The 27077-nt window shown below is 41.2% G+C and overlaps 1 protein-coding gene across 2 annotated transcripts; it reads left to right on the top strand.

The window, feature by feature from the left end:
- The first annotated feature begins 522 nt into the window (after window positions 1-522).
- On the top strand, window positions 523-27077 carry CAMSAP1 (calmodulin regulated spectrin associated protein 1). 2 transcript variants are annotated; one of them, XM_065695557.1, is made up of 18 exons: window positions 523-700; window positions 1472-1634; window positions 9974-10236; window positions 10423-10584; window positions 11389-11469; window positions 16340-16481; window positions 16992-17131; window positions 17229-17325; window positions 17720-17897; window positions 18244-18338; window positions 19049-19133; window positions 19461-21897; window positions 23171-23307; window positions 23395-23603; window positions 23690-23792; window positions 24146-24261; window positions 24479-24597; window positions 24905-27077. In XM_065695557.1, the coding sequence occupies exons 2-18, from the start codon at window positions 1472-1474 to the stop codon at window positions 25205-25207; spliced, it is 4830 nt and encodes a 1609-aa protein (XP_065551629.1). In that variant the 5' UTR covers window positions 523-700; the 3' UTR covers window positions 25208-27077. The 2 variants fall into 2 exon arrangements, with proteins under 2 accessions (XP_065551629.1, XP_065551630.1); XM_065695558.1 differs by lacking the exon at window positions 523-700 and adding an exon at window positions 959-1008.

Raw genomic sequence — 27077 nt, forward strand, 5'->3', positions numbered from 1 at the left:
CCCTCAGCCGTTCATGGCGGACCCCGGTGAACCTGTAACCAGGCAAGGAGGCCGCAGCACGGAGTCAACACCGGGGGAGGCGGCTGGGAGCCCTCCCTCCCCCCCTCCCCGGGGGCGGGCCCGGGGCTTCTGTGCCTGCCCGGGGCCGTGCGGGCTCGCCCGGGCCGGGGCCGCGCCATGCCCTGCCCCGGGGCCGTGAGGGGAGGGCGGGCGGGCGGGCTCCGAGCGCCGGTCCCGGTTCCCCCGGCAACCGTTGCCTAGCGATGGCCGCGGGCGGCCGAGCCGCGCGCCTGCGCAGTGCTGACACACGCGCACGCACACGCGCGCAGCCCGGCGCGCGCGGGACCGGGGCCCCGCCTCCTCTCCCCGCTCGGGCGCGCGCCGCCCCGGCCGGGCTGAGGAGGAGGAGGGGGGAGAGGGAGCAGGAGCGCGCGCGCGAGGCGGGCGCATGCGCGCGCGCGCGGTCCCGAGCGGCGGCGGCGGCGGCGGCGGCAGCCCCGGCCCGGCGGCTCCGTCCCTCCTCCTCCTCCCTCTCCCTCCCTTTCCCTCTCTCCCTCCTGCACCGGCTCCGGTCCCGTCCCCGTCCCGCCGAGCCTCCCCCCCTCCCCTCGGCGCTCTGCCGGGGCGCCGCCGCGGTACCCCCGGCCCTCCCCGGCGCGCCCCCCCCGCCGCGGGGATGAGGCAGCGGTAGCGCGGCAAGGTGAGGCGGCGGGGCCTGTAGGCCGCGGCGGGCGGGCGTGAGGGGGGAGCGGCGGCGGCGGGGGCTCGGCGGCTGCCGTGCGCGGAGCTGGCTCCCGGCGCCGGGTGGGCTGCGCCCCTCTCCCTCCTCCTTCTCCTCTCTCTCCTCCTCCTCCCGGGTGGGGGCGGGGATGCGGGCTGGGCCGCGGCGGGGAGGGGGAAGCCGCCGGCCCCCTGCCCTCCTGCGGCGGGGCGAGCGGCGCGGGGATGGGGGTGCGGGCGAGGAACCTCTGCTGCTTCGTCCGGCCGAGGCGAGGGAAGGAGCCCCAGGTGCTGCCCCGGGGCGGGCGGGGGCCGCGGTACCTGCCCGCATTGTTCAGCGGCGGGGGGCGGCGGAGCGGGGCCTGCGGGAGCGGTGGGGGGGGCGGCAGCGCCCCGGCCTGTCTTTATTGCAGCGGTCGGGCAGGTGACGGGGCCGCTCCTTTCTTCTTTCGCTAGGTCGTAGCCTTGGCTGAGGGCTCGCTGTGCGCAAATCCCTGCCTTCCACAGGCAGGGATGCTCGCTCCGGCCTCGGATGCCTTTTGATTTCCGAGTGGATTTAAAATCGCTAAACAAGCTCTTTCGGTGAATATCCCTGAAGGATGTCGGGCCTGTGGTGTTCATCCCACCGTATTGTGCCTGGCATAACGTGTGCCCGCCATCCCATTCAGCCAGCTCCTGTCCTCCGTGGTTTCGGAAATGCAGTGAGAGAAAGGGCTCGTGTAAAAGTCCACTGCCTTTTGTTTTGTTTTAGATGGTGGATGTTGATGTTCGTGTGGGTGGAGATAGTACCAGAAGAAAAATGGATGCCCTGGCAGATAGTGCAGTTGAGGTTGTCCCTTTGGAGCTCTATGATTCAGCCAGAGCAAAAATAGCTGCTAATCTACAATGGATCTGTGCTAAAGCCTACGGAATAGGTAAGATCATGTCTGTCAGAAAGTCATTCTTGGTTTTGTTCTTGTTTATTGTGTCTCCCCTGCCATTCCAGAAGTAATTAAATTGGGTTTAAATCACCTTTGTTTTAAATAACAATAATATGACAGTTCTTTGTAACGCTGTGTGTTTCCTGTCATCTTCGACAGAAATAATGGCACTGTGTGAGATGCCCTGAATCAGCAAACGTAATGGTGAACACTCGCAGATTGCCCTTGTGAAGAGTTCAGACCTCAAATTGTTTAAATCCTCATTTTAGCCTCACAGGCTTTCTTCCACAGAGCTGTATGTTGCTGCTTGCAGGCCCCAAGCCCCTCCAAGCTGTGAAAGCTTTAGTGTGCTTCCTTGGCTAGTCATCTTGGCCAGTGGATGCTAGGACCTTGACACCCTTGGTGTGCTCAGTTAAGACTTTTGAGTTTGGTCAGATTGTGGTTTTGGTTTCAAAATGAGCTAAAAATAAATCTATTTATGATCAGCAATGTTCTTTTATGTAAAAGAAATGTTAAATGAGCAGGTACAGTTTATGTTCTGTGACATTAAACAGCAGGGAATAGGTGATAGAGTTCATCTTTCCCTTCTGTTGTCATAAGCCTTTACAGTCAAACCTGGAAAAATAAGATTCTTGGACTTCCATTAGTATTTTCCTGGCATCTACCGAAATCTGCTTTTTTGTTTTGCACTAGATGTGTGTGCCTATTCTGGATTATTGTTACTAGATGCTTCTTGAGTTTAAGTAGCTTCATTATGAAGAAATAAGGTGGAATACTAATAGGTTTTGTTTATCCAGCAGAAAATGTATAATAAAAACGTGCAGAATCTTGTTTTGGAAAATGAGGTAGCCCTGTTAATCTAAGTCTAATTCGCCAAACTCATAATATGCTTAATGGCTTAGCACTAGCTTACTTTGCGACAAGCCTAAAGCGGCCCATTCTTGCAGTGAAACATTAAGCCTTGGTGGCATATTTTTCTAAATTCTTCTATTTTTTAATATTTCCAGCTCTGTCAGTGTTCTCATCATGTTGGTTGTGGAGAAAGCAGAAAATCATGGGGTTATAATGTTTAGTGTTAGCAAAGGTATTTCATTACAAGCAACAAGAGACCAAAAAAACCACCAAACGTTTATGAGATTGCATTTAAAAAATGTGGGAATTTTGTGAGGGTGTTAGTAAACCACTGATAACTTAAAAAACTTAGCAGGCATTTCCTCATGTAAATATTTTTCGGTGACTGGAATTGTTTGTCACGTTTCCTGAAGACTTTTTTAGTGATCAGAGATAAAATGGATATTCTAACCATGGAGACACACTATTTATGTTATGACTTTGTTTCGAAAGAAAGCTAATCCTAAACTAGAATAGACTGGCATGGATCCTGTGCTGTAGAGAAAGCTTCGTGGCCTTGTGTTTCTTGGTGCTGTCTTCTGGGGCTCCAGAACTCAAGATTGTGTCTGTACCTCTTGGACCTGTTAACAGCAAGTCTGCTTAGGCACTTTAGCATTACTTCTGGAATAGCCCTGCAAAATACTTAGACATTTATAAGCCTCTTTAATTCATAGATAGATGGGTTTAAAAAGGTTTTGTATGTGGTTATAATTTTGACTAATATTTGAACTTAATACTTGTCATCTCTTAGGGTTATGTTTTTGTTTTAATGTACTGGATGTTGCTCAGTGAGTCTTGGGCAGCTACCAAGCAATTCAGTTTGATGGAAAAAAATGCTTCTTTGTTTAAACACTCATGTTCTGGAGTAGTTCTTATCTGATAGGGTTTCCATAACTGCTTTCAAATGGCTAAGTAAAGAGTGTTTGTCTGAAATGTTAGATTTCGAATTAGTGTGTACAAATTGACATAATTTTGTGCCTGAATCTTTCAAATGCTGGTGCATATCCTGGATTTCACTTTCATCTGCATAAGGCTAAACTCATGGTGAAGTGTGGGAATAGTCAAAAACAGGAACTGGATTCTGGTGTAGACTGTTACTAGAAGTCATTCATCGCTGCAGGTTTTACCTGAAACTGTTATTTCTATTTACATGAAAGGATATTTGAATTCTCCACATCTAAGCTGGCCCTTAACCAGGAAAATTCTTTATGCTTTCTTTGTTTTCTCAAGGACAAATTACTGAGAGCATGCATGACAAGTAATTTGGAGTTGAAGTCCTAGTTTGGGCTGTACTTCATTTGATGATGCATTCCTCCTTTTTTCCCCTTCTGGCCATGAAAAGAGAGAATGTTGGTAGCCAAACAACTGAGCACAGCTACCTTCTCTTTCCAACACAAATCGTGCTAGTGAGGCAACCCCTCTTCTTGCATAGGAATTGGGCTGGATGCTTTGTTTCTGGAAGCCCATAGCTCCTTCTGTATGTGATGGATGCCTGGTTGTTACAGATGGACTCCAGAGGGAGGTCTTACAACTGCTTGTCTGAATTCCAGAGGACAGCAGGGAAGGATGCTGTGAGGAAGAAGTTTTCTCAGTCAGTGTCATCCAGTACATGGATCTGGAAACCTCCTATACTCTTGAAAGATTATAAAGTCCATTTAGCTGAGACGGTAGTTTGAGGGAATAGAGTTTAATTAGAACAGAATGATCTTTTTCATCAGCAAACCTTGATTAGAACCAAACATGCACTTTAAGGAATTCTGCAGCAGTGTGAAAATACAATTCATTACGTTTAAGTGACCGAGGAGCAAGGGTGCCACTGAGTTTCTGGAACTTCAGTTCACAGGAGGTGAGTGTGGGAGGCTTAGAGAGGCTTGGCAAGCTGTCCGTGGGAGAGAGCACTCTTTCACAGTCAGTGGAATGAACCAGATTGCCAAGTGGTAACAGGACCATGCACTGTACAGGGCTGAGCTGCGGGGATCAGACCTGGTCCTTTGGTGCCACTGTCCTCTTTGGGCTCTGAGTAGCAGCAGTCAGGGTGAACAAAACCAGTGTGTTTTCATTTGGTACAACATGGAAAAATAGTTAATGGCAATGAGAAAATTGATCTCTCAGCAGATTCAGTTAGTACAGCATTAATCTATGCATGGAAATCATTTCCCACCATCATGGTTATAATATTAAAATTTAGATATGGAAGGAGTATATGGGAGGTTTTTAAGTGTTGCAGCTTGCTGGGAGCAAGTGGGCTGTTTGCTACCCTTTTGATAACAAATGTTGTTGCTTCTTTAAATCTGTCTAAAATTTGGATTCTTCAAAATGGACTTGGTGGGTTTTACTTACTACACCAAGGAGCTTTACATTGTTTCCAGACTTAATGCTAACATTAGCCCAAGACCTTTGGCAAGATACAGGCAGGAGAGTGAAGGACTAATGTAATACGTTATAGGAGAAATGCAAGTTGTGGCTTTTTTTGGTCTTTGAAGTACTTAATACTTACCTGTTAAAGAAGGTTTTACAGTACTGTAATAGCTACCCACATTTACCGATTGGTAGAGGGTGAGCATGTTTCCTGGGCTAAATTGCCTGAATTCCTGGGATCCGTGCTTCTTCAGGTCTATGGTAAAAATACATTTAAGCAAGTTGTTATAATTTGCAGATGTTTGACAGTTAAACATTAGTTTCTTTAATAATGCCATTTCATGAACACTGAATATTACTTGTGTGAAGTTTACAGGGGTGAAGAATTCCGTAATTATTACTCTGTCTCTTCTGCTTCATCCAGGTTTGTGGCTTTATGCTTGATCAAAAGATATGATAATGAGAGTGCGGTCACTCTCACCAGCGGTGTACAAAGTCTTTAGCATGTTTTTCCTGCCTGTTGTATGTAAATGTTCACGTGTAGTGTTATAGCAGTATAGTACAGTTCTGCAATGAGAGCCAACAAAGAATGCTTTTAGTATAATGCAGATGGTCTTAGTTGCTGAGAATATGGAGCTTCTGCTCACGATCTGCAGCTAGAGGACATCCATGCAGTACTAAATAATTCTGTGAACAGATACTGATACTAATGAAATCCTGCTCAGAATTTGAATAAGCTCCATTCTGTTTACCAGGATGCTTTGGCTCTCTTTCCATGTGAAACCAGTTCTTCGTGCTTCTGGAGGTAAAATAAGATCTGGGGTGTATCCACTTCTCCAGTTCAAGGGACAAGTCAAATTTGTTCCGATTGCTGTGTTTTTCTTTAGGAAATCATAATCAGGTAGTTGTCTTTGAACAGGCTTGTGTCAGTGAGATGATACCCTAAAGCGAGGAGAGGAGGATTTGGCAATAATTGTCTTTGATGTTTACAAGTGAAGTTGTTTTTGTAATCCTCTAAACTCTGTTGTACGCAATGATTTATACTTAAAACTGACATCATTTGGAGAGACTAGAACTCATCGATATGACAGAGCAGACCAAAAGAATCGCTTTGTGAGGAATTATGATGGCTTAGTTTTGAGTCCTCATCTCATAAAAATAGCTGGTAGAGATGTCTCTCCAGTGGGGCAAGAACACATGAGTTTATGCTGCTAAAATCTGGAAAAAATATGTCATTACTTTGCTTTTTTAAGTGTGGGAAACAGCAAAAATAAGCATTTTGCTCTAGAAGAAGCTGACTGGATGCAACTGGGTAATGAAATTTACATAAAGTCCATGTGCGAAAGAGATCCGGTCAGCTCTGATAGTGAGCGTAGCATGGTAAATTCTTCAACAGAACCTTAGACAAACTGAATTAATGACCAATGCCTTCACAGATCTGATTATCGGGTATAAACCCACTGGTAGTTCTTAAGCTTTATGTCTTTTGAGCACCTCAGTTTGTCTAAAACTGGCAGCTGTAAAGCTTGCGTTGAAGTTGATGCAAACATTTTTCCTGGGATAATAACTCTGAAGGCACATAAGGAAAAACAGAAGGTGTTTGCAAGCTTTTTGATAAGATGGAATAGTAACATAAAAGACCTTTTTATATGGCTTAATTGGTTTTGGTTTGCTGTTAAACTGCTTCAGCAGAAATGTGTGTAGCTACAGCTTGGAAGTTAATTGCTCAGAAGTTGGGGGGGGGGTGTTGGATTTTTATTTTTTTTTTTTTCAAATTCCAAAGCATAAATGTATATTCCATTAATGAATGGAATTTTTCTAACCTGTAAGTTCAGTTATAGGTCATGAAAGCAAGGTGTTGAAAAAGATGCTTATAGGAACTGGGGCTTGGAAAGACAGGGACATTGTCCTCAAGAAGAGCATTGACATGTTCTGTAGCAAGGCAAGCAAAAAGCATATGACATGGTTGGAGTTTGTCTGATCCATAAAAACTGGGGAGAAAAGCTCTCCATGATGCTGGTGACTGCTTGTGTATCCATAGCGGGTTGTTGAAACGAGCAGTGCATAGTGTGATTATGTCCAGTAGGAAGTAAACTGGAATATTACTTAAATAAAGTTAATATGTGAATGTGTTTTATATACCTTAAATTTTCTGTGGGCCTTTAGTCAGGGCATCAGATGAGTTACGAAACTGTTCCTTTCTGTCTCACATAGGCAAATTTAGCAGGCGGAAGTGTTGAGTACACTAAGGTAGAATATAAAACTGGGCAAGTGTTCACAGTGAAATAAGTTGCTATTATGGGAGGATTAATGTTTATGAAGAACTTCTTATGATGGTATTCAAATTATCCTGGTACTAGAAGTTATCCTCACCCATCTTTAATCCTGATCAGTCAAAATCCATTCAGTCTTTAAGCCATTATATGGAGGTCAGACACATGAAGTTAGAGATTTCTTTAGTATAGAAGAAAAAGATCTCAAGATCTATTGGCCGGACACTCAGACTAAAGACCAGCAGCCAATATACAAGATGTATTATTTATTTTTAAAAAATGTATGGATTTCTGTGACATGGAATCTCATCATTAAGACCTAGATCCATTTATTGCTAGAAAAGGCTTTTAAAATCATTAAAATATTGCTAGTTTAAATGAAAATTCATGTTTGAGGTCTTACTGCCCCTGTCACACAGGGAGCTGAGCTTCGTCTTCCAGTAGCCTTTTCTGTTTCATTAGCGTGTGTAAAGAGCCCGATCCGATAGGTTGTATCGTCGGGGGTATGTTAGTGTTGGAGAGAAAGCTTTTTGTAGGTACAGTCTATAAAATCAACAGTCTACCTTGTGGAAGAGGGACCTGAAGAAAATGCAGAATGAGGTGTCTGCTGGTGCAGTGGGCTTTGTGGACAGCGCACGCGTTGGTGGAGCTTCAGGGTTCTTTGTCCAGCGTTGCAGCGCAGTTTCAGACAGTCACCTTGGTTAGCCTGCTCAGCAGGGGTCTGTGGAGCTGGTGGAGGGCAGATGTTCCCACTAAACCCTCATCCGAGTACTTCAGATTCCAGACATCTTGAATTTGCGTTTTTCTTTTTGTCTTAAAAAAGCCTTTAAAACTTGGAGTGGTGCTAATGCTCTTGCCAGAAGTGTACTACTTCATGGATATTTCATGAGCTACTGTCCTGTTATTCCCTTTCACAAGTCATTTTAGTCAAAAGCAATGTATCTTTGACTGTTAAAGGTTCAGCTGCTTGTGAGGAAGCTGAAATGTTGAATTCTGTGAGCTGCTTTACCTTTTGATTTTTGGATCTTTCCTCAGTCTTTAGAAATGGAAACTCTAGTTCTCCTGGAAATGACAATGACCATTAAATGGAATTAGCTTTCAACAGCCTTTGATTTTAGGTCAGGTTGACTAATGTTAAGAAGATTAAAAATGTTTGAATTTATTCTCTATTTTACTAAAAATGGACACCCACATTAACAAATGCTACTTCCGTGGTGCCACTGGGGTTTTATTGTGTCTCTTCCAACCGTCTTTGGTAGATGGTGTGTGTATCACAGCAGTCAGTGTCACATAAAGGAAAAATAGCAATCTTAAAGAGCTTCAAAGAGCTTACCGTTTTGAAAAGCAGTGGTGGTGGTGCTGTATGCCTGAGTGGCAGTCAGAGCTGTTACACCAACACTGGTTTATTGCATGTTTTTATCTAAGCTGTATTCTGGCTTGTGTAACTGGTAACATTCTGTCTCAGTTTCTCTTCTTCATGAGCATTAAGTGCTCTGCACTACACAAATCCTGTGTGGCTCGTTTTGCAGTTCAAAGATAGGCTATGGGTGGGAGGGGTTTTTTGAATGGGGAGATTTAATTATTCTGCAAATGAGCTGAATGAAAAGTAAACACACTGCCAAATTAATAATTCTTTTAACTGGGGATGTACATATTTAAATGAACAGTTGAAGTGACTTCAGGGGAAGATCTTCAGAGTGACTGGATAGCATAAGATAGAGTCTGATGTTTGGAAATGATGAAATGTTGGGCTGCTGTTAAGACAACACACTTGAGGCTAGAAAGTGTTCTTCCTGGAGTTGAAGACACTCATTATTACTGCCAGGCTATTATAAAGATCAATAGCTTCTAGTCTGATTACTGAGGATGAGTAGAAACATTTATTTTGGGCTATATCTATTTTTAACTTGGTTTATGTCTTTTCAATAATACCAAGAAACTATTGCTCACAACAGCATTTCTTCTACCTGCTGCTGTTGTGATCCATTGACATTTGCCATGTGCTGTAGTGTCACAACCTTTAATGTTGGCAGCACATCAACTAGCAAGGTATGGATTCAGAATGTCTTGGGCATGTGTAGAGTGATCAGAATATTCGTTGGTGGTGGTGCCTCTCTTTCCTGCCAGCTGTGAAGCTGTGCTGATGAGCAGCCACGGTGTAAGTCTTTGTGAGGGTTAGAAACTGGTGGAGAAGAAGTTTAGAACCAAGAAATGGGTGGCTTAGTTTTCTTTGCCAGTTTGAGAATTGGTGGCCGAGCCTTGCAGTCATTTAACTGCTTCGCACAGATGCTTTGGGATATTGCTTGAAGTAGCTGTACATTTTGCTTTGGTGAGATATAAACTTTGCCTCTCTGATACACAGAGCATTTTAGTCTGTGAGTTAAGTAAATGATTTATAATTCCAAATAACAAAATACTCTGCACTCATCAGTAGAAGTGATAGTGTATCATGCTGAGTAGGCTGGGTCTTATTCTAGGAGACCATTAGAGTGTGTAGAGGAAGTTGTGTCCATGTTGAAGTGCGTGCTTGGAAAGGACTCTAGTCTCTTGAGGAAGCAAACGGGTGATGTATAGGATTTCTCCTGAAGATGGGTATGTCAGGAGCCAATTCTGTGTGCTTTACTTAATTAAAGTTTAAGGACAAAGACCTGTTGAAAACCATTTGCAATATGAAACTCCAGACTTACCTATGTTTGGGGTTTTTTTGTGCTTGTATTTTTTTCTGTTCATACACTGCCTTTGAATTAAACTAAAAACATTTACTTCTGTTTATAGCTGGTGCCTCTTATTGAAACATCTTTGTTGTTCCAGATAACGTCCCAGAGGAGCTGAAGGACCCATTTTACATTGATCAATATGAGCAAGAACACATTAAACCACCCGTCATCAAGCTGCTGCTGTCCAGCGAGCTGTACTGCCGTGTCTGCAGCCTCATCCTGAAGGGCGATCAGGTGGCTGCTCTGCAGGGACACCAGTCGGTGATCCAGGCTCTGTCTCGGAAAGGGATTTACGTCATGGAGAGTGATGATACACCTGTGTCTGAATCTGATCTGGGCTGTGCACCAATCAAAATGGTTAGCTTAATTAAATCCACCTAATCATCTTCTTTTTATTTAACACTGTCTAAAATAGTTAATGGAACGAAGGGCTTTTCATTTCTAGGTCACTAACCTCAGGAATCTTTCATTTTAAATGCAGTTAGAATATATAATGTTTTTAAAGGATTTTCTTTTTAAATGCTCATTGTTTTTTTCTTTTAGAGTTCTCATATGGCAATGATTGATGCTCTGATGATGGCCTATACTGTAGAAATGATCAGCATTGAAAAGGTGGTCGCTAGTGTCAAGCGTTTCTCTACATTCAGTGCCTCAAAAGAACTGCCCTATGATTTGGAGGATGCAATGGTTTTCTGGATTAACAAGGTAAATTTACTTTGAGAAACTTGTCTGTTTCTTCTTGTTACTTTTAAGATCTCTCCAAAGGTGTCTTCCTTCCATCTGCCTTACCTGGGTAGTTTTATCACCTTTTCCAATTCAGGTGAAGAGAACTGCCTTAATTACTGCATTGTTACCTGAAGTCCAGTGGTGGCTGGGTATAATATTCCACTGATACAGATTATTATTAATGGTACTTGATTCCCTTAATATTGCAACATATTCTAATTTCATCTTCAGGCTTTGCTTCCTAAGGTTTCTGTAAGCATTGGGAAGGAGAATCAGACTAGCAGGGAAAGGCAGTTTCTTCTTCTTAGGGATGCTGTAATAAAGCTGGTAAATTTTTCAAGGCAAATTTTGAAACATAGAAGATTATTAAGAACTAAATTAGGAATATGAAGAAATTGGGTTCTTTATTTTTAGACAAGCTGCTATGAGGTTTGGGATTTTTTTTTTAGGTGAAGCATTGTTTCATGTTAAATAACAGGATAGACTTAATTCTGACTAACTTGAATACATTTAACAGAAATACTGAAACTTTGCAAAGGGTAGAGGTTGCTACTAAAACCCTTTTGAGTGGCAACAGTATCTCCTTTACAAACCCAGGATTCCCTTGTGATTATAGCTACTGCTAATAAGTGAGTTGGTCTTGAAAACTGTTCTAACACATTATTCTATGAACTTTCTATGTTTGTAGAATGAATTGACTATTGAGTAAGGGGAAGAAGAAGAAAACTTCTTGAAATGTGTTCAGATGTATTTTAATATCTTTCCTATTCGCTGCCCTTTTAGGTGAACCTTAAAATGAGAGAGATCACAGAGAAAGAGATTAAATTAAAACAGCAGCTAATGGAAAGTCCAGGACACCAAAAGGTAACCCAAATTTGTCTTCAGTTGTGACTTTTGTTTTTTTTTTGATGGTTAATGGATTTAAATATAAATATCTCAATAGTTTTTTTGTTAGAGAAACAGGAGGTGTCCAGTCCTCGATACTGCTCAGGTTTTGTGCATGCAGTTTGTTCTCTGTCTATCATCAGTGCCCTTCCTTACTTCTCAAGCCACTGGTATCTTCTGACTTCCTTTTAAGTTTCAGTTGGACAAAACCAACTTGCTTCAACTTAAAATAACTTGTATCAACTTTACATGGGTAATAAATATGACTCAGCTTTCACAGCACAAAATATATGTTATATATTTTGAAAGCTCTTGGGACATATTCATTTTGCATGGGTTAATTGTCTAATGTGTATTCAGAGGCTTATTCAAGTTCTATCTCGTAAGCATACTCTTGGCATTCAAATGTTATATGTGTTTGTAGTTTTTTTCCACCCTTTTCCCTAGAAATTATATCACAATGCACTAACATTGCAAAATAAGAACACTTTCATTTCTGGAGAATGCAAACCAGATCTTTCTCAAATATACTGTGTGATAACTGAGCTCCCAATTTATGATTTAATGAAGCCTTAAAAAAGGCTGCTATGTTCTTCCCTCAAATTGGCATTGCTGTGTAGAGGGGATTAAAGTGTGACACATGAACAAGGCACAAGTGATTTAACTTTTGTGTCAGTGGCAAAGGTTTTTCATGTGCTTTTTTATGTAAAATATTCTTCAACAATAAGGAACTAAAGAGCTGTTTCATTTACAAGTTGATGCACAGTCTGAGCATCCCTTTAACTATTTGATTCTGTTGACTTTTGGGTCTCATTTTAATATTTTTAAATCCAAATTTCTAGGCTACAACCACTCTAAAATATGAAAGTGTTTATTGCTGAAGTGCATTTAAGTATTACTGCTTTTAACTTGCATTGCTGATGTTCCTTTCCTATTCCTACATTCCTTTCCTTGCTTCCTGAGCAGTCTCCTTCCAAATGGTATTGGAAATTAGTACCTGTAAGTGAACTACTTTTACACCAGTTGTCATCCACAAAATCATGGCTTTTTAACTTTCTTCAGAGTGTTTGCTTCCATTACAATGCTTCTTAGATGGTCTTTGAAAAAACACCTGTAAGCTTTTGGATCATCAGGCTTAGTTTCCATAACATGGTTTTTGCATACTGTACAGCATACAGCATAATCACTTCAAAATTGTTAGCACAGTGCAGGAGTGAGTGATACGGAGTAGCAACAAAAAGCTAGAAAATTAACAGTTGAAATGGTTGCATTTACTATTGTTGTAAGTAGGCAATTGATCACAGCACTAAGGTGATATAAAAGCTGGTCGGTTTAAATGGTTGTTTAATCTTTGAATCCATAGTTCAGATACTCAGATCTTTGCAGGAGCTCATTAAATAAGGCTTGCACAGGTTTGTAAATCTGTCGAAACTAGAACACTTGAGGTGGGGGTAGAAGATTTGACAAACCAGTTTGGATCCCTTACGATAGTTGCTGGAGTTGTTTGCTGAATAAATGCTGCCATAATGGGAGGAGGAAAGGCCGTGTACATATCAGAAGAAAATACTTATTTTCTGTACAGTGACATGTGAAATGGAATATCAATTCCGCTAGATACACAGAAAAAAACAGTCAAATTTTACCTCTGGTACACAAGCCTGCTTCCTTTTGGCTGAGTTTCTTGGTTCTCTTGTGAGACCTCACCTGGAGCATTGTGTGCAGTTCTGGTGTCCTCAACATAAAAAGGACATGGAACTGTTGGAACAAGTCCAGAGGAGGGCCACGTGGATGATCAGGGGACTGGAGCACCTCCCGTATGAAGACAGGCTGAGAAAGTTGGGGCTGTTCAGCCTGGAGAAGAGAAGGCTGTGGGGAGACCTCAGAGCAGCCTTCCAGTACCTGAAGGGGGCCTATAGGGATGCTGGGGAGGAGCTCTTCATCAGGGACTGTAGTGACAGGACAAGGGGTAACGGGTTCAAACTGAAACAGGGGAAGTTTAGATTGGATCTAAGGAGGAAATTCTTTCCTGTTAGGGTGGTGAGGCACTGGAATGGGTTGCCCAGGGAGGTTGTGAGTGCTCCATCCCTGGCGGTGTTCAAGGCCAGGTTGGATGAAGCCTTGGGTGGGATGGTTTAGTGTGAGGTGTCCCTGCCCATGGCAGGGGGGTTGGAACTGGATGATCTTGAGGTCCTTTCCAACCCTAACTATTCTATGATTCTATTCTATGATACTTGTAGAGATTTGTTCCTTTGCTTTCCTTAGCTTCGCTACCCTTTCCCTGCACTTGGAGTTGGTGTTTTCATTTTCTCCCTGGGAAGATGAGAGCTGTTGTCTCTTTGTGAGTTCCAAAGAGCTGTGTGCTTGGAAAAGGCAAGTGTGATCTGGCACAGTTTCTGCTCAGTCCCACTCCTCTGCCTTTTACTCCTTTATTTGCTTGAACCAAATGTATGGACTGCAGTTAAAACTTGAAATACCTAAAATAAAGGAATTGCAAGTGGAGATCTGCAGGCTAATAAAACTTGTCTTCCAGCCTCCTTTAATGACCTGTGTATAGTGAAGTATTGACCTAGTGCTTATCACTTACATTCTAGTGTGCTTAAAGGCCACATCTGTATTTGAGGCAGATACTTGATAGCCTGTCGAGGAAGCTGAGCAGGTTTGTGTTTTGTTCAGAGACAACTGGGTGAGAGTAGAAGAAGCTACAGGAATGGAAATGACTTGCAAGGGTGTCATTGACCAAGTTGGTGGTAAGGGAAGGAGTAAATAGAGGCTATCTCGCTGCTAGTCCACTACCGCTGAGGTTATACTGGTTTACTGACAGATGTAGAAGTATCCATAGTAGCTGTCAGACTGTGTCACTTCCATAGTTTTTCTTTTGTGATCTATTTATTTTTTAAAGTTGTCTCTATTCCAGTAGCCCCCACTTCTGCACTTTAATGCATACAAATGGCATACATTGTATGTGTGGGTGGAGGGGAGGGAAGAAACCACAAAACTCAGAATACAAGAAAGAATTCAGAATTTTCAGTGTGAAAGACTGGATGATTAAGAGAAAAATAACTGAGAGAGAAATAAGGAATTAATTTAAATCCATACAAAAACTCTGATGATAAATTCATGCTTTTTTCACCAAAGCTAAAATAAACAAGGAATTCTAGTTCTCAGTATTGACTGTAGTTAGTTTAAATTCCATTTAAGCCTATTGGAAAGGAATTATTTTTATCTACTTTAAACACAGGAGGAATTAAAGTTCTGAAGTTTGTCCTTATTATGCTTCCTTCATCTAAGTGCATAACTGCTGAACCTTTTAAGCTAACCAGTTCACCTTAGTGTGCATACTTATTTTATCAGTCTTAATGACTACATTTCCAGTGCATAATGGATGTTGCTAATGCCGTTGATTTGTTTCTTGTTTGAATAACCACCATCGTGTGTCTCACCATTTCTTTTTGTGTAAGCCCGATCTGATGCATGCCCTATCGCACTGCATGCTGGAACCAGTGGAATATGCTCGTGTGGTACAGTATGATTCACATTCCATTACATATTTGTGGAGTGCTTCAGGCTGGGGAAAAAAAAAGTAGCTTGCACCTGGTAAAAGGACAGGAAAATAGCATTAACATATAGAGGTAGCTTTTAGAGTTACTTGCCTTTGCCAGGGAAGCTTAAAATAACATCTTTATAGTTGTGCAAAATAAATTGACTGCTGCTTAATGCTCTGAGTGTGACTTTTCCTTTGAACAGATTTTTTTCTCAGCCTGTGCTATCCTACATTGACACATGGGATACGTGTGTGTTTGTGTAGAGCTTTCCCAGGTTGTCCTGGGAAGTCTGTGATCCCATTGATAAAATCCAGCTTGCCTCTGACAGCTAAATACCTTCTCTGTATATCAGCACATCAGTTAAGATAGTTTGTTAAATGCTAAGTGATATTAATGCACTAATGTGTAAAAGGAGTCTTTTCCCAACGCTGTAAGGTATTTCTGCTAGCCTCTGTAGTCTGTAGTTCTTTTGCTTGCCCAACTGCTTTGCTGCTTGAGCTTAGACACAACCTTCCAGCCTAGCCAGCATGTGGGTGCTTAGTGAACATCAACACTAAAACTTTTCTTGCACAAATTGCAAGAAGCAATGCCAAGATTTGTTCTTTAGTTGACTGGCATTAGCTGCTCTTCAGCTATGCTCCAAATTCTGTGAGGGCTGGGGGATGGTTTGCGCAAGAGTTTGATTCTGATCTGTAGTGAAATCAAGGAGAGTTTTGCCGTTGAATTAAAGGCTCTATTTGCTCCCCTTGCTTTTTGGAAAAGGCCGTGTTCTTTTCTTTTGCACGATGTTCATATTGTGTGCTGGCTTGCCAGACATACCATGTTCTGAATATCTCTGAGAGAACTTTGCTGTCTGTGGACTGACAAGTCTGTGGATGTAGGTAATGTATGAGAAATCACTAGCCCGCCTGAATTATCTTTTGCTGTGTTTTTGTTTTGTTTTTTCCCAAGCTTTAACTGTTTTCATGTAGTTATCGGTGTCTCTTTCTTTGGATCTGCTGCATTCATGCATCTCTGTGGAAGGATTTTGACTTAAATTGCTTGCAATAAGTTACAATGTGTGAATGAAGCTAGGAATCCAGTGGCATGGATTGCTGCCAGATGCAAGAGAGTGATTAAAAGGGAAGCACCGTATTCTGCAGAATTGGCTTCCATTGAGGGAAAAGTAAGCTTGTAAATTGCTTTTGACTTAAAGCAGAATGCTATAAAGGATCCACCGTAAAGAGTTTTCAATGCCTAATTCCTTTTTTTTTTGTTCTTCTTTTCTGTTTGTTAGCATCACATGATCACTTGTTTTCTTTTGGTAGGTGCGTTACCGGAGAGATCATCTTTCAAGCAGGCAACTCCCTTACTTCCCTTTGCTTGAAGATTTGATGAAGGACGGTAGCGATGGTGCTGCTCTTCTGGCTGTCATACACTATTATTGTCCAGAGCAAATGAAACTGGATGGTATGTAATAAAGGTTTAAATATACAGATAAATATTCTTTAATCTTTGAAGGGTGAACTAGAAATACATTATGAAGTGAAAGTGCAACACATCTAATAAGGAGTGGAATACAGCAAGTTAGAGTTAGGTCACATGGAATCTGCCTCAGAATATTTTAAAATGTAACCTCCAATTTTGGTTTTTTACTTACTGCATTTAGAAGGCTCTGCTCTGTATATTACAAACTACAAAATAATCCTTTAATATATCTAGGTGATATGCCTTTCTTTGTTCAACTAAGTAAGCTTGGTTTCAGTAGACCATAAAAAAGGAGTGCCTGTCCACTACTGCGTTAGCTGATCATCCTCATGTTCTTCTGTAGGAGTACATAATTTGACATTATAAAATCTAGATTTTAAAATACTTTCTCTGTTCTTCAGCAACTGTCACTCTTCAGCATTGCAAACACGAGTTTCTTTGCTAAAAAAACATTGTAGAGTTGTTACTTACTCACCTTTTTCACCTTTCTAGATATTTGTTTGAAGGAGGTGACATCAATTGCAGACAGCCTCTATAATATTCAACTTTTGAGAGAATTCTCAAATGAATATCTAAACAAATGCTTTTACCTCACATTGGAGGACATGTTGTATGCTCCTTTGGTTTTAAAGGTAAGAAACATAATGAAGGATACTTTTAAAACTAAAATGTAGGTAAATCACAAGGGTTTTGTTACTGAGGTGTGTTTTTTCTTTGTTTCTGTTTTAGCCTAACGTTATGGTATTCATTGCGGAACTCTTCTGGTGGTTTGAGAATGTCAAACCAGACTTTGTACAACCAAGAGATATTCAGGAAATAAAAGATGGTAAGTTTTTAACTCCTAATGGATGTTAGCCTATTTTTTAAAAGATACTCGCATTACAGCGGAACTGTTGCACAGCGGTGTTTCCTTTGGAGTTTTGTTTCTGCTTGCTGGGGATCTTCAAAAGCAGTAAAAACAGAAGGAAAGTTAGGTCTAGATCCACTTGAGTTCTAATGCTTTGAATGAGGTAGATAGGTTTTTCCCTAAGCCCACTATTACTTACTTCTAGCTTTCTTTGCACTAACTTCATCATTAGATACATTAGATAAAGAGTAGTGCTTAAAGTTTCATTTTAGAATTGTCATAAAATTTTCTTTCTAGTGTGTAAAGGTTCTGTTCTGTTTTGCTGTTTTGATGACCAGTGTAAGTTGTGTTAATGTTGTAAATATATGCACAGTTAAAGCAGTGTTGCAGCAGAAGAGCAGTCGTCCACCTGTTCCCATTTCCAATGCAACCAAGCGCAGTTTCATGGCCAGCCCTGCTAGTACAAGTCCAGCAGAGTTGCAGCCCACAGCTCAGGCAGGCTCTGAAGCTTGCAGCAGATACTACCTGCACCCCGAGGAGCCTGACTATCTGTAAGTCTGGTTTCATGTTCTTTAGACTAATCTTCAATTTATGCTTCCATTTGGATAACCTATAACTTCTGCTGCTAAATGTTCACTACAAACTGAGTGAATTTGAGTTGTGTGCAGTGAGTCTCTAAAATATTCTCAATTCTCAAATTCAGAGCAGCACTTCGTGCTGGTTTGATCTTTGTTTGGCAAATGCCAATAAGCCCCATCAATTAATGTCACCATTGCATGGCAGAGAAGTTAGTCTAACTTCTGCTTTGAAAAAGGCTGTTAAAACTTGAAAACTGTTCAAGCAGATCATCTTTACTAGCCATATAAGTAGTAATGAAAATTTCCTTTTCTGACTTAGTGGCAAAGGAGGAAGCCCTGCTTTTAGCCCTTCCCATCCACTTCTCCCTTTGAGACAAAAGCAACAAAAATCTTTACAGGGAGAAGACAGCCCTGGTAAGTCTACCTTGAATTTGCATTTCAACCAGCAATGACTATCATTGTCAATAGAGTAATGAATAAAAATGATGTAAGTTAATATATTTGAATGAGCTAAAGTGGAAATAAACTGCAGTCAGCCAGGTGGTAAGCATGTTGAGTTTGAGTAAATCATCTTTGTTTGCATTAAAAGGTATTCTCAAACAAGGGAGCTTATTTCTCAGAATCTCAAGTGCAAGAAATTAACACTAATAATGTAAATTCTGTGAAAAGAAAGGAGAAATCCCCTTGCCAAGTCTTAGGAAGTACAATTGTCATCCAGAATGACAGCTCACTCTAGGAATTGATATGTTTTCACTAAACATTTTGTATTACTGAAAACCTAGGGCCTATACTTACCCAGGGATGCTCAGCTAAGGTACCAACCAAACATTCCAACTTCTTAAGCTCTAACAACAGGCAGTGAGGACATTATAAAGGTTGGGGGCATGACAGAGAAGGCAAATTGAACAGTTTGATCTTTGAAAAGCCAACAGTCAGATGTGTGGATGTTGTTACTTTCCACTACATTTTTTTCAGGCTGGCTTTGTCTTTGGTTATTATTTCAGCAAATCTGTTTGCTGCTGCCATCTCTTGGTGGAAGGGTTTATTATGTTTGCTCTTATATAAAGTAAGAGTGCTCGTTTAAAGACCATTTCTAAACTGTTAATTTAAAATATGTATTTCAGGTCATCGACATCGTTCTAATTCTTTGACCCGTGTTGATGGACAGCCACGAGGTTCAATTCTTACATGGCCAGATAGGAAACCCAGGTAACAGATATATTTAAATGTTCCAGTACTGCCTAATGAAAGGATACCGTGACAGGCACTGTAGTGTTGTGGGGCCCCTTCCTTAGAACTGCCCTGAGAGTCCCTTTAGTTTTCTATAAATGTACATTTTCAGAGATGAGTGGTTTTAAGCTTGCAATTGAAAAGGTTTAAAAACATACATCTTAAGCTGCTGTTTAGTATTGCTGGTCACTTTTGATAAAGGATTCAAAGAAGCAAAAATTGTCACTGTTTTCATCAAAGTCCTTAATTGAATAAATTATAACATTTTGTGCTTAAGCATCAGTAGAATGTTCTTATCTTTTCTAGGCCTCTGTCTCAGCCAACGCCATTTGCTCTTCATCATTCTGCCAGTACTGATGTGGACCCTGGGTCTGGTGATAGCATTAGTCTGGCTAGATCAATCAGCAAAGACAGCCTTGCTTCAAACATTGTTAACGTAACTCCAAAAAATCAGCCCCATCCTCCATCCATGAAGACTAATGGGAAGAGCTTGCTGAACAATGTTGAAATCGAGGATGAGGATGAAGAGCTTATTGCAATAATCAGATCCGAAGAAAGGCCAAACCGTGCTGATGTGGAATTGCAGAATGCATCAGCCAGGGTGCCCACCATAGTTACATCTGCATGGTCTCCAAAAACAAATAGTGAGACTTCAGAAAGCAAACCAGACAGTTTTTACTTGGAGCCTCTAATGCCTGCTGTTCTAAAACCAGCAAAGGAAAAACAGATCATCAACAAAGAGGATGAATGTGGGGAAGGGAAACAAAGGAGTTTTACAACAAAAAGATTAAATGAAGGACACTTGTCTTTGATCCGCAAGAAAACAAATAGCAGTCATGGTGAGCATGACCTCAACAGGACTTTTACTCCAATTTCTAGTTCTGATTTCACGCCAGTTGCAGACCCTACAACTGCAGATTCAGTGGCACTGGTGGAGGGAGGTTTAGAAGCTTCCAGGCCTTTGGCTAGTAGCAGTCTAGATCCTTCTCCTCAGGAACTATCCACTGGAGGATTTTTTCTTCATGCTGCTAAATCTGATGATGACATAGCAAGTAAAGTCAATGTAAGTTATGTGAAAAGTCTCAGTTCGCATGTTGCGGATACTACATGGACTATGGTGAGACAGGACTCTGATTCAGATCTCTTAGACATAGAAGACGCTGAACAGGATTTGGTAGTCATAGATGACCATCCTATAGTTGCTAAATACATTGGTGAGGAAGAATCTGCAAAACTGCAAGAAGATATGAAGGTAAAAGAACATGAAGACAAGGATGATGCCAGTGGACGTTCCAGCCCATGCTTGAGTACAATATCTCAAGTTAGCAGCGTGTCCATGACTAGTGGGAGTGTCCGAATGACCAACTTTGCTGAACGAAAGCTTCAGAGACTTAATAGCTATGAAACAAAGTCCAGCACAAGTAGTTCACAGAAGACCACACCAGATGGATCAGAAAGCTGCCCAGCACCACTGACCACATGGAAACAAAAGCGAGAACAAAGCCCGAACAGGCAAAATAAAGATAACGTTAATCTTTTAGCTTCTGAATTGGTGCAGCTTCATATGCAGTTGGAAGAGAAAAGAAGGGCAATAGAAGCTCAGAAGAAGAAGATGGAAGCCTTATCAGCAAGGCAGCGACTAAAATTAGGCAAGGCAGCTTTCCTGCATGTTGTTAAAAAGGGGAAATCTCCTGATGCTCCCCAACCTCTTAAACCAGAACATTTTGCAAAGGAATATTCTCGGCACAATGGTGAAGACTTAGATGAAGTTTCTTTGGGTTCCAAATCTGAGGAGTTTCTTGTGAAAGAGGACGAAAGAGAAGAAATGCTCAATGATTCTCCTGAATTAACTAAAGTAAAAATTCCAGAAAGCCTCGTTTTTGCTGAGCAACATAAAGCAAAAGACTCTGCTGCTATACATGACTTGGAGAAAAGCAAAATTATTTCTGTTGCCCTCCTAGAAGACAATGTTACTGAAGTGGATATAAATGAATGTGATCTTTCTATCGAGAAACTGAATGAAACTATCAGTACACTTCAGCAGGCTATACTGAAGATTTCTCAGCAACAGGAACTCCTTATGAAATCTCCAACAGTGCCATCACCGGGAACCAGGAGTAACTCTCAGGACCAAAAAGTAAAACCATCCATTCACTTTGTTGAGCCTCTCTCTCCAACTGGAATGAACAGTCTTCGTAAACCCCCTCGATTTGGCCAAGGAAGGAGCCCTCGGTCAGGGAGACCATCTGATTTGAAAGTCAGCAAAGACAGACAGCAAAATTCAACACGTGTTAAAACCCCAACACAAAGCCTAGACACCCTGCCGCATTTAAGACCGTTTCCATCCAATAGCTTGTTAAAGACACCAACAGAAATTGGCCTGGAAAGCAGCCCTGATCATGGGAGTGGTTCTCAAGAGAAGTGTTTCTTTGATACCTATAGACTTCATGATGAGAGCAATCAAAGGGCACTTGCTCTCTCCACCTCCAAAGATGCAAATATTATTTCTGAAATGAGCAAGGAGGTGAATAACAGCTTCAAGGAAACAGGGTTGAATTCTTCTGATGGCTCAGGAAAAGAAAATGTCCCAGTGGACGAGCCACTGAGGAGCAAGGCTAATCTCATTGAAGTAGACTTGTCTGACTTAAAAGCTCCAGATGAAGGAGAACTTGAAAACCCAGATAGCTCTACAGATATGATTAGTGAAGGTGATCAGAAGTCTGGTGTGGGTTTTTTCTTCAAGGTAAATATATTACCTTTCTATGTTTGGTTATTGTTACACATTTGCCCAGCATTAGAAGTGGTTTAGTCCACTTCAATCTTCAGTCTTCTGATGGAACACAGTACATCTTGGTTGCAATATTAGAATTTAAAGAACTGCATCGGGAAAGAACTGCTTGTGGAGAAAAACGGGTTTGACTTAACGTATGAAATCCGTGTTAACTTTACTAGGAACAAGGATTAACCTTGCTTTTCTTCTTTTCCATAGATTTTTCTGAGATACAGTACAAAAGAATCACAGAATACAAGGGCAGAATTTACTGCTGTGAACCTGTGTCAGCTGAAAGAAAGAGTTCTGACAGAACACAGGGATCTAGGAAAACCTGCTGGAGTCTGAACTGGGGTTTTTTTGGCATTTGCGCCCAGATTTTAAGCAGCCTAATATTCAAGGGCTCCAACAGAGCATTTAGTTATATGGCTGTAGATGCAAGTGAAAAATTAGATGCTTCAGTGCACTGTTGGAAGAGATGACTGTTTTCCATACAGCTTTTGGTTTTGTCTTATAATGGTAGTGTACAGGGCTCACAATGAAAATATATGCAAGTAATTTTTCTCATTTCACACATAAGTGGCTTGGAGAAAGGCTTGTTGTTAAGCTGATGGGTTTTTGGGACAGTGCTATTTCTTCTTGTTGGGTTGGATATATTTTAGGGAATGTGCATTCTCCTTCTATTGAAGTTCAGAACTGCTGACAGAACGTTTGATATCTTAATTTATGCTTAGCAATGATTATTGTGAATACCTTAAATGTGCTGACATGGTGATACTTTTTTAATTTCTCCTTCAAGAAAGTCAAGCTGGGATGTCTCAGTCCTCTCGAATTTAACTTCTTGTTTTATACAGTGTGATTATATACTGACTGACTCAGAGATCATCATTATGTTGGGGTGGTTTGTGCTGTCCGTCCTAGCCCACGTGGTAGTTGCATTGTAATTGGCAGTTCTTGAAGTTTTTGTGGTGATGAAGCTTGCTTCAGAGCAAGTCAGAGGAAGGTGACACTCTTCTTTTTCTCCTCACAGACTTAAGGGAACAATGAAATTGTCTCTCTTCAATTATTCTTGAGCCACAAAGAGGTCAATGCTGTTCTGATTTACAGTCAGCAATTACCAGAATGTAAAGATTTCCCAAAGTGACAGCTTATGTTTTCCTAAAATCTTCCTGGTATCGTCAGCAATGTTGTGATGTCCAGCTTAGGATATTCTCTTCTGTTCTTTAAAATGCTCTGATTTTTACAGGATGAACAGAAAGCAGAGGATGAGCTTGCAAAGAAACGTGCAGCATTCCTCTTGAAGCAGCAGCGCAAGGCTGAGGAGGCTCGGATTCGGAAACAGCAGTTGGAGGCTGAAGTTGAACAGAAAAGAGATGAAGCTCGGTAATGACATCTGGAAAGGAATACTTTTTATCTTTAGGAGGAGGGGAGGTGTTATATGTTGAATATAACACTGTGTTTGCTCTTTAGTCGCAAAGCTGAGGAGGACCGAATACGGAAAGAAGAGGAGAAAGCCCGAAGAGAACTTATCAAGCAAGAATACCTAAGGAAAAAACAGCAGCAAATTTTGGAGGAGCAAGGGCTTAGCAAACCCAAATCCAAGCCCAAAAAACCCAGGCCCAAGTCAGTCCATCGTGAAGAATCTTACAGTGATTCAGGGACAAAGTGTTCTTCCACACGTAAGAGTTGTGATTCGTTTGCTCTCGCCGAGTCCGCAAACCCACGTTAACAAAATGTATTTCACACATTCTCTTTTATTTTGCAGCTGACAATCTGAGCAGTGCTCAGTCTGGTTCCAGCCTGTCATTGGCCTCAGCAGCAACAACGGAACCTGAAAGTGTGCACTCCGGCGGGACGCCGTCTCAGAGGTAGAAAACTAAGCTTAACTTCAGTATTTTTTCAATAGTGTTGGGATTCAGTGGTGTTGGCTTCAGCTTGCTGGCATAGAGGCCCAGTAGTAAGTAGTGAATTCAGCTTCTGTTTTATGTGGCTGCCAACTCCCATGTTCTGTACAAACTTGCTGTATTGTTTTGTTTTCTCCCAATGGAAGAATAGAATTTCGCTTTGATGACTGAGCAGGGAGAATCTGGCTGTTTGGGGGAGGAGAAGGGACTATAGCCTGCTCCATTCAGAGCCAGCCACTGGTGAATTCATTTAAGAGGGTTCATTTTTCAAACGAAAATCATGTCCTATAACTTTTTATATTCCACCCCCCCTCCAGAGTTGAATCAATGGAGTCCTTACCAATACTGAGCAGAAACCCCAGCAGGAACACAGAAAGAGACTGGGAGAATGCTTCAACTGCATCTTCTATTGCTTCAGTGGCAGAATACACAGGTGACTGCTTCAGTTTGAGCATTTGTGATGAATAGCAGGCCTTAAAAAGCTGTGATGTATTTCATGTGACACACTTACTTTGGAGAAGTTGAGGTGTATTTTGTTCTGCTTAATATCTCTAAGATATTGTGGCGGATTTTCTGTTTTCCACTTTGAATGAAAATCTTAATGCTCGTAAATGTAAAGCAAATAATTTTTACTTCTTTGTCTTTCTTAGGTCCAAAATTATTTAAGGAACCCAGCAGCAAATCAAACAAACATATTATTCACAATGCAATCTCTCATTGCTGTCTTGCTGGAAAAGTGAATGAACCGCATAAGAATTCAATATTAGAGGTACAGTACAATGTTATTGATGCACTCAACGAAATGTATTTGTAATGCTCATTTCAAAACCCCACTGATATGCTATAGCAAATGCCATTCCCTAAAGTGTAGCTGCTTTGAGGGTCCTTTATTTCTCTTGACTGTATGGACTTGTGTAAAGCATGATCCTGTATTAAGAGTTGAACTCATAAGCTTATAAAAGGGCTGAAAATCATAGTTGTAACACTTACTCAGCTATATGTGAAAACTTAAAGCTTAACATGTTCACGGTGAAAACTCCTGTATTAATCTATGTATATGTTTGTTTTTAATGCAGGAACTAGAAAAATGTGATGCCAACCACTACATCATTTTGTTCCGTGATGCTGGCTGCCAGTTCAGAGCACTTTATTGCTACTATCCTGACACTGAAGAAATCTACAAGCTGACTGGAACAGGGCCAAAGAGCATCACCAAGAAAATGATTGACAAACTTTATAAGTACAGTTCGGACAGAAAACAGTTTAACGTGATTCCAGCCAAAACCATGTCTGTCAGTGTGGATGCTCTTACTATTCATAACCACTTGTGGCAAGCCAAGCGACCTGCAGTGCCAAAGAAGACTCAGACTCGCAAATGACACTGAGCTCTTGGGGAGAGGATTGCTGAATGGGATGGCATTGAAAGAAGACATGTTTACCATTTTCCTCCAGTTTGGTATGAAATGTGCAGAACCATAGACATTTTTTAAGAAGCTTCTAAACAGAAACCGTGGATGCAAGTTACGAAGAATGAAGGAACATTGCCAGTGTTTTTTATGAATAATAAATAAATCTGCTGTTACACCCAATGCTAACTACTGTGGCTTTCAACTGATGAGGGACTGTGCATGTAGCAAGATCTTTAACAAGTGGATTTCCTTTTACTTGAAGCTTTTCATCGGTACAAATTGGGAATAATTTAGTTCTGTTTCCTCTCCACCTCATTCCCTCCTTTCTCCTGTCACTCTTGAAGTTGGCGAGCACTGAACTTCAGTAGAAGGATTGAACAGATCTTGGGTGAAGTGCTTTGGGTTTGGTTTGGTTTTTTAAACAGTCTTTAGGGAAACCTTCCTTTGGGACTTTTTTGAGGAACTGTTTAATACATCAACTTGTTGTACTGTATCTACTGCCAACGTTAAGTCCAGCTCAGATTTCTGAACAAAGCCCCCAACTTGTGCTGCTCAGAACAGAGTTTACTCGCAGTATCTCTTTAGGATAAGCATTGCAAGGATTGCAAAAGCCGGTCTTTTATAAAAAACCCAAGTTGTTCACAAATGTAAAGATCTCTGGAATACAATCGTGAAGAGGCATACTACAGGTGCTACTAGCTGCAACATGCCTGACTGAAACTTAAGGCGAGCTGAACAGAGCACAGTCATTACTGATTTCAGTTTCAGGTAGTGTCCTAAAGACCTGTTTGCTTTAATAAAGATGGAATCTGGTAGGTATAGAACATTTCCACTCTGAGCACGCTACTCCTGTACGATGGTGCACTTAATGATCACAGATTTTAATGTTTTTATTACATCATGAAATGTAATTCTACTTTCTTTGTCCTGTCCTTATTCTGAATGAGCAGCATGCTCAAAGATGAAGAGTGTGTTACGTTTTTTATTTTGGGTGAGATATTAATATATATTGATTTGTTTTTCTCATTTAAAAGCAATTTTTAAGCAGAGACATTCGCATTTGTTTCAGAAGCCCAAATAAGTCGAATGGCTTTGGATTTCTTTTCATGTTGAAATATTAAACCTTGAGTTATAACCTTAAAAGTCTTTGTGTTTCAGCAGATTCAGTTTTTGTCTGTGGTACCAGGGTATATTTGCAGTTCAGTTCCATTCTTTTAATACTCCCATTTCTCATCTGTGGCCCCAGCCAGACTTCAGAGTAGGTTTCTGTAGCTTTTACCTAAGTTAATCTGCTAACATACGCCTGCGCCATCCGGTTTGACACTACTACCTGAGGGTCATGTAGGCTTGTAACTTTGGTTTGCACATGTTTACTTTTATTTGAAGTGTTACTTGAATCCGTCTCTCTTCAGTGCAAAAGGCACTACACCATCTTAGAGACGAACTGAGCTCTACAAGATGTTATAGTGTAATTATTAAGCTCTGAGAATAATGGAAGTTATAAAGAGTTATGTACATAAGGGGAAAATAGGGTACGTAATAAAGTGCTGACTAGATAGAGCAAAGTGAAGGTCTTCCATTGCGGTCTCTCCATTTTACTTTTCCCCTTCCAGTACTCCTTGACTAGGCTGCTGCAACTTTGTAAATTATGTTAGATAGTTTGCTGCTTGTAAATAATTAAAGGCTTTATGGTTTCTAAAGTGCTAAGTATTAAACACAGTCATGAGTGTAGCTTTTGTTACCATGCTTTTCATGCTTGTGCTTTATTTCTCACTGTTTGATATTATATACCATATTTATTTTATGAAACACTGAAATTTAATAAAAACCATTAACTGAT

Source organism: Lathamus discolor, chromosome 15 (assembly GCF_037157495.1).
Source record: "Lathamus discolor isolate bLatDis1 chromosome 15, bLatDis1.hap1, whole genome shotgun sequence".
Lineage (NCBI taxonomy): Eukaryota > Metazoa > Chordata > Aves > Psittaciformes > Psittacidae > Lathamus > Lathamus discolor.

Coding starts and splice junctions, on each gene's coding strand:
- CAMSAP1 (XM_065695557.1), top strand. CDS start 1,472: ATGGTGGATGTTGATGTTCGTGTGGGTGGAGATAGTACCAGAAGAAAA. Junction 17,132..17,228: donor ATGCTCCTTTGGTTTTAAAG/GTAAGAAACATA, acceptor TTTCTGTTTTAG/CCTAACGTTATGGTATTCAT. Junction 19,134..19,460: donor TGGCCAGATAGGAAACCCAG/GTAACAGATATA, acceptor TATCTTTTCTAG/GCCTCTGTCTCAGCCAACGC.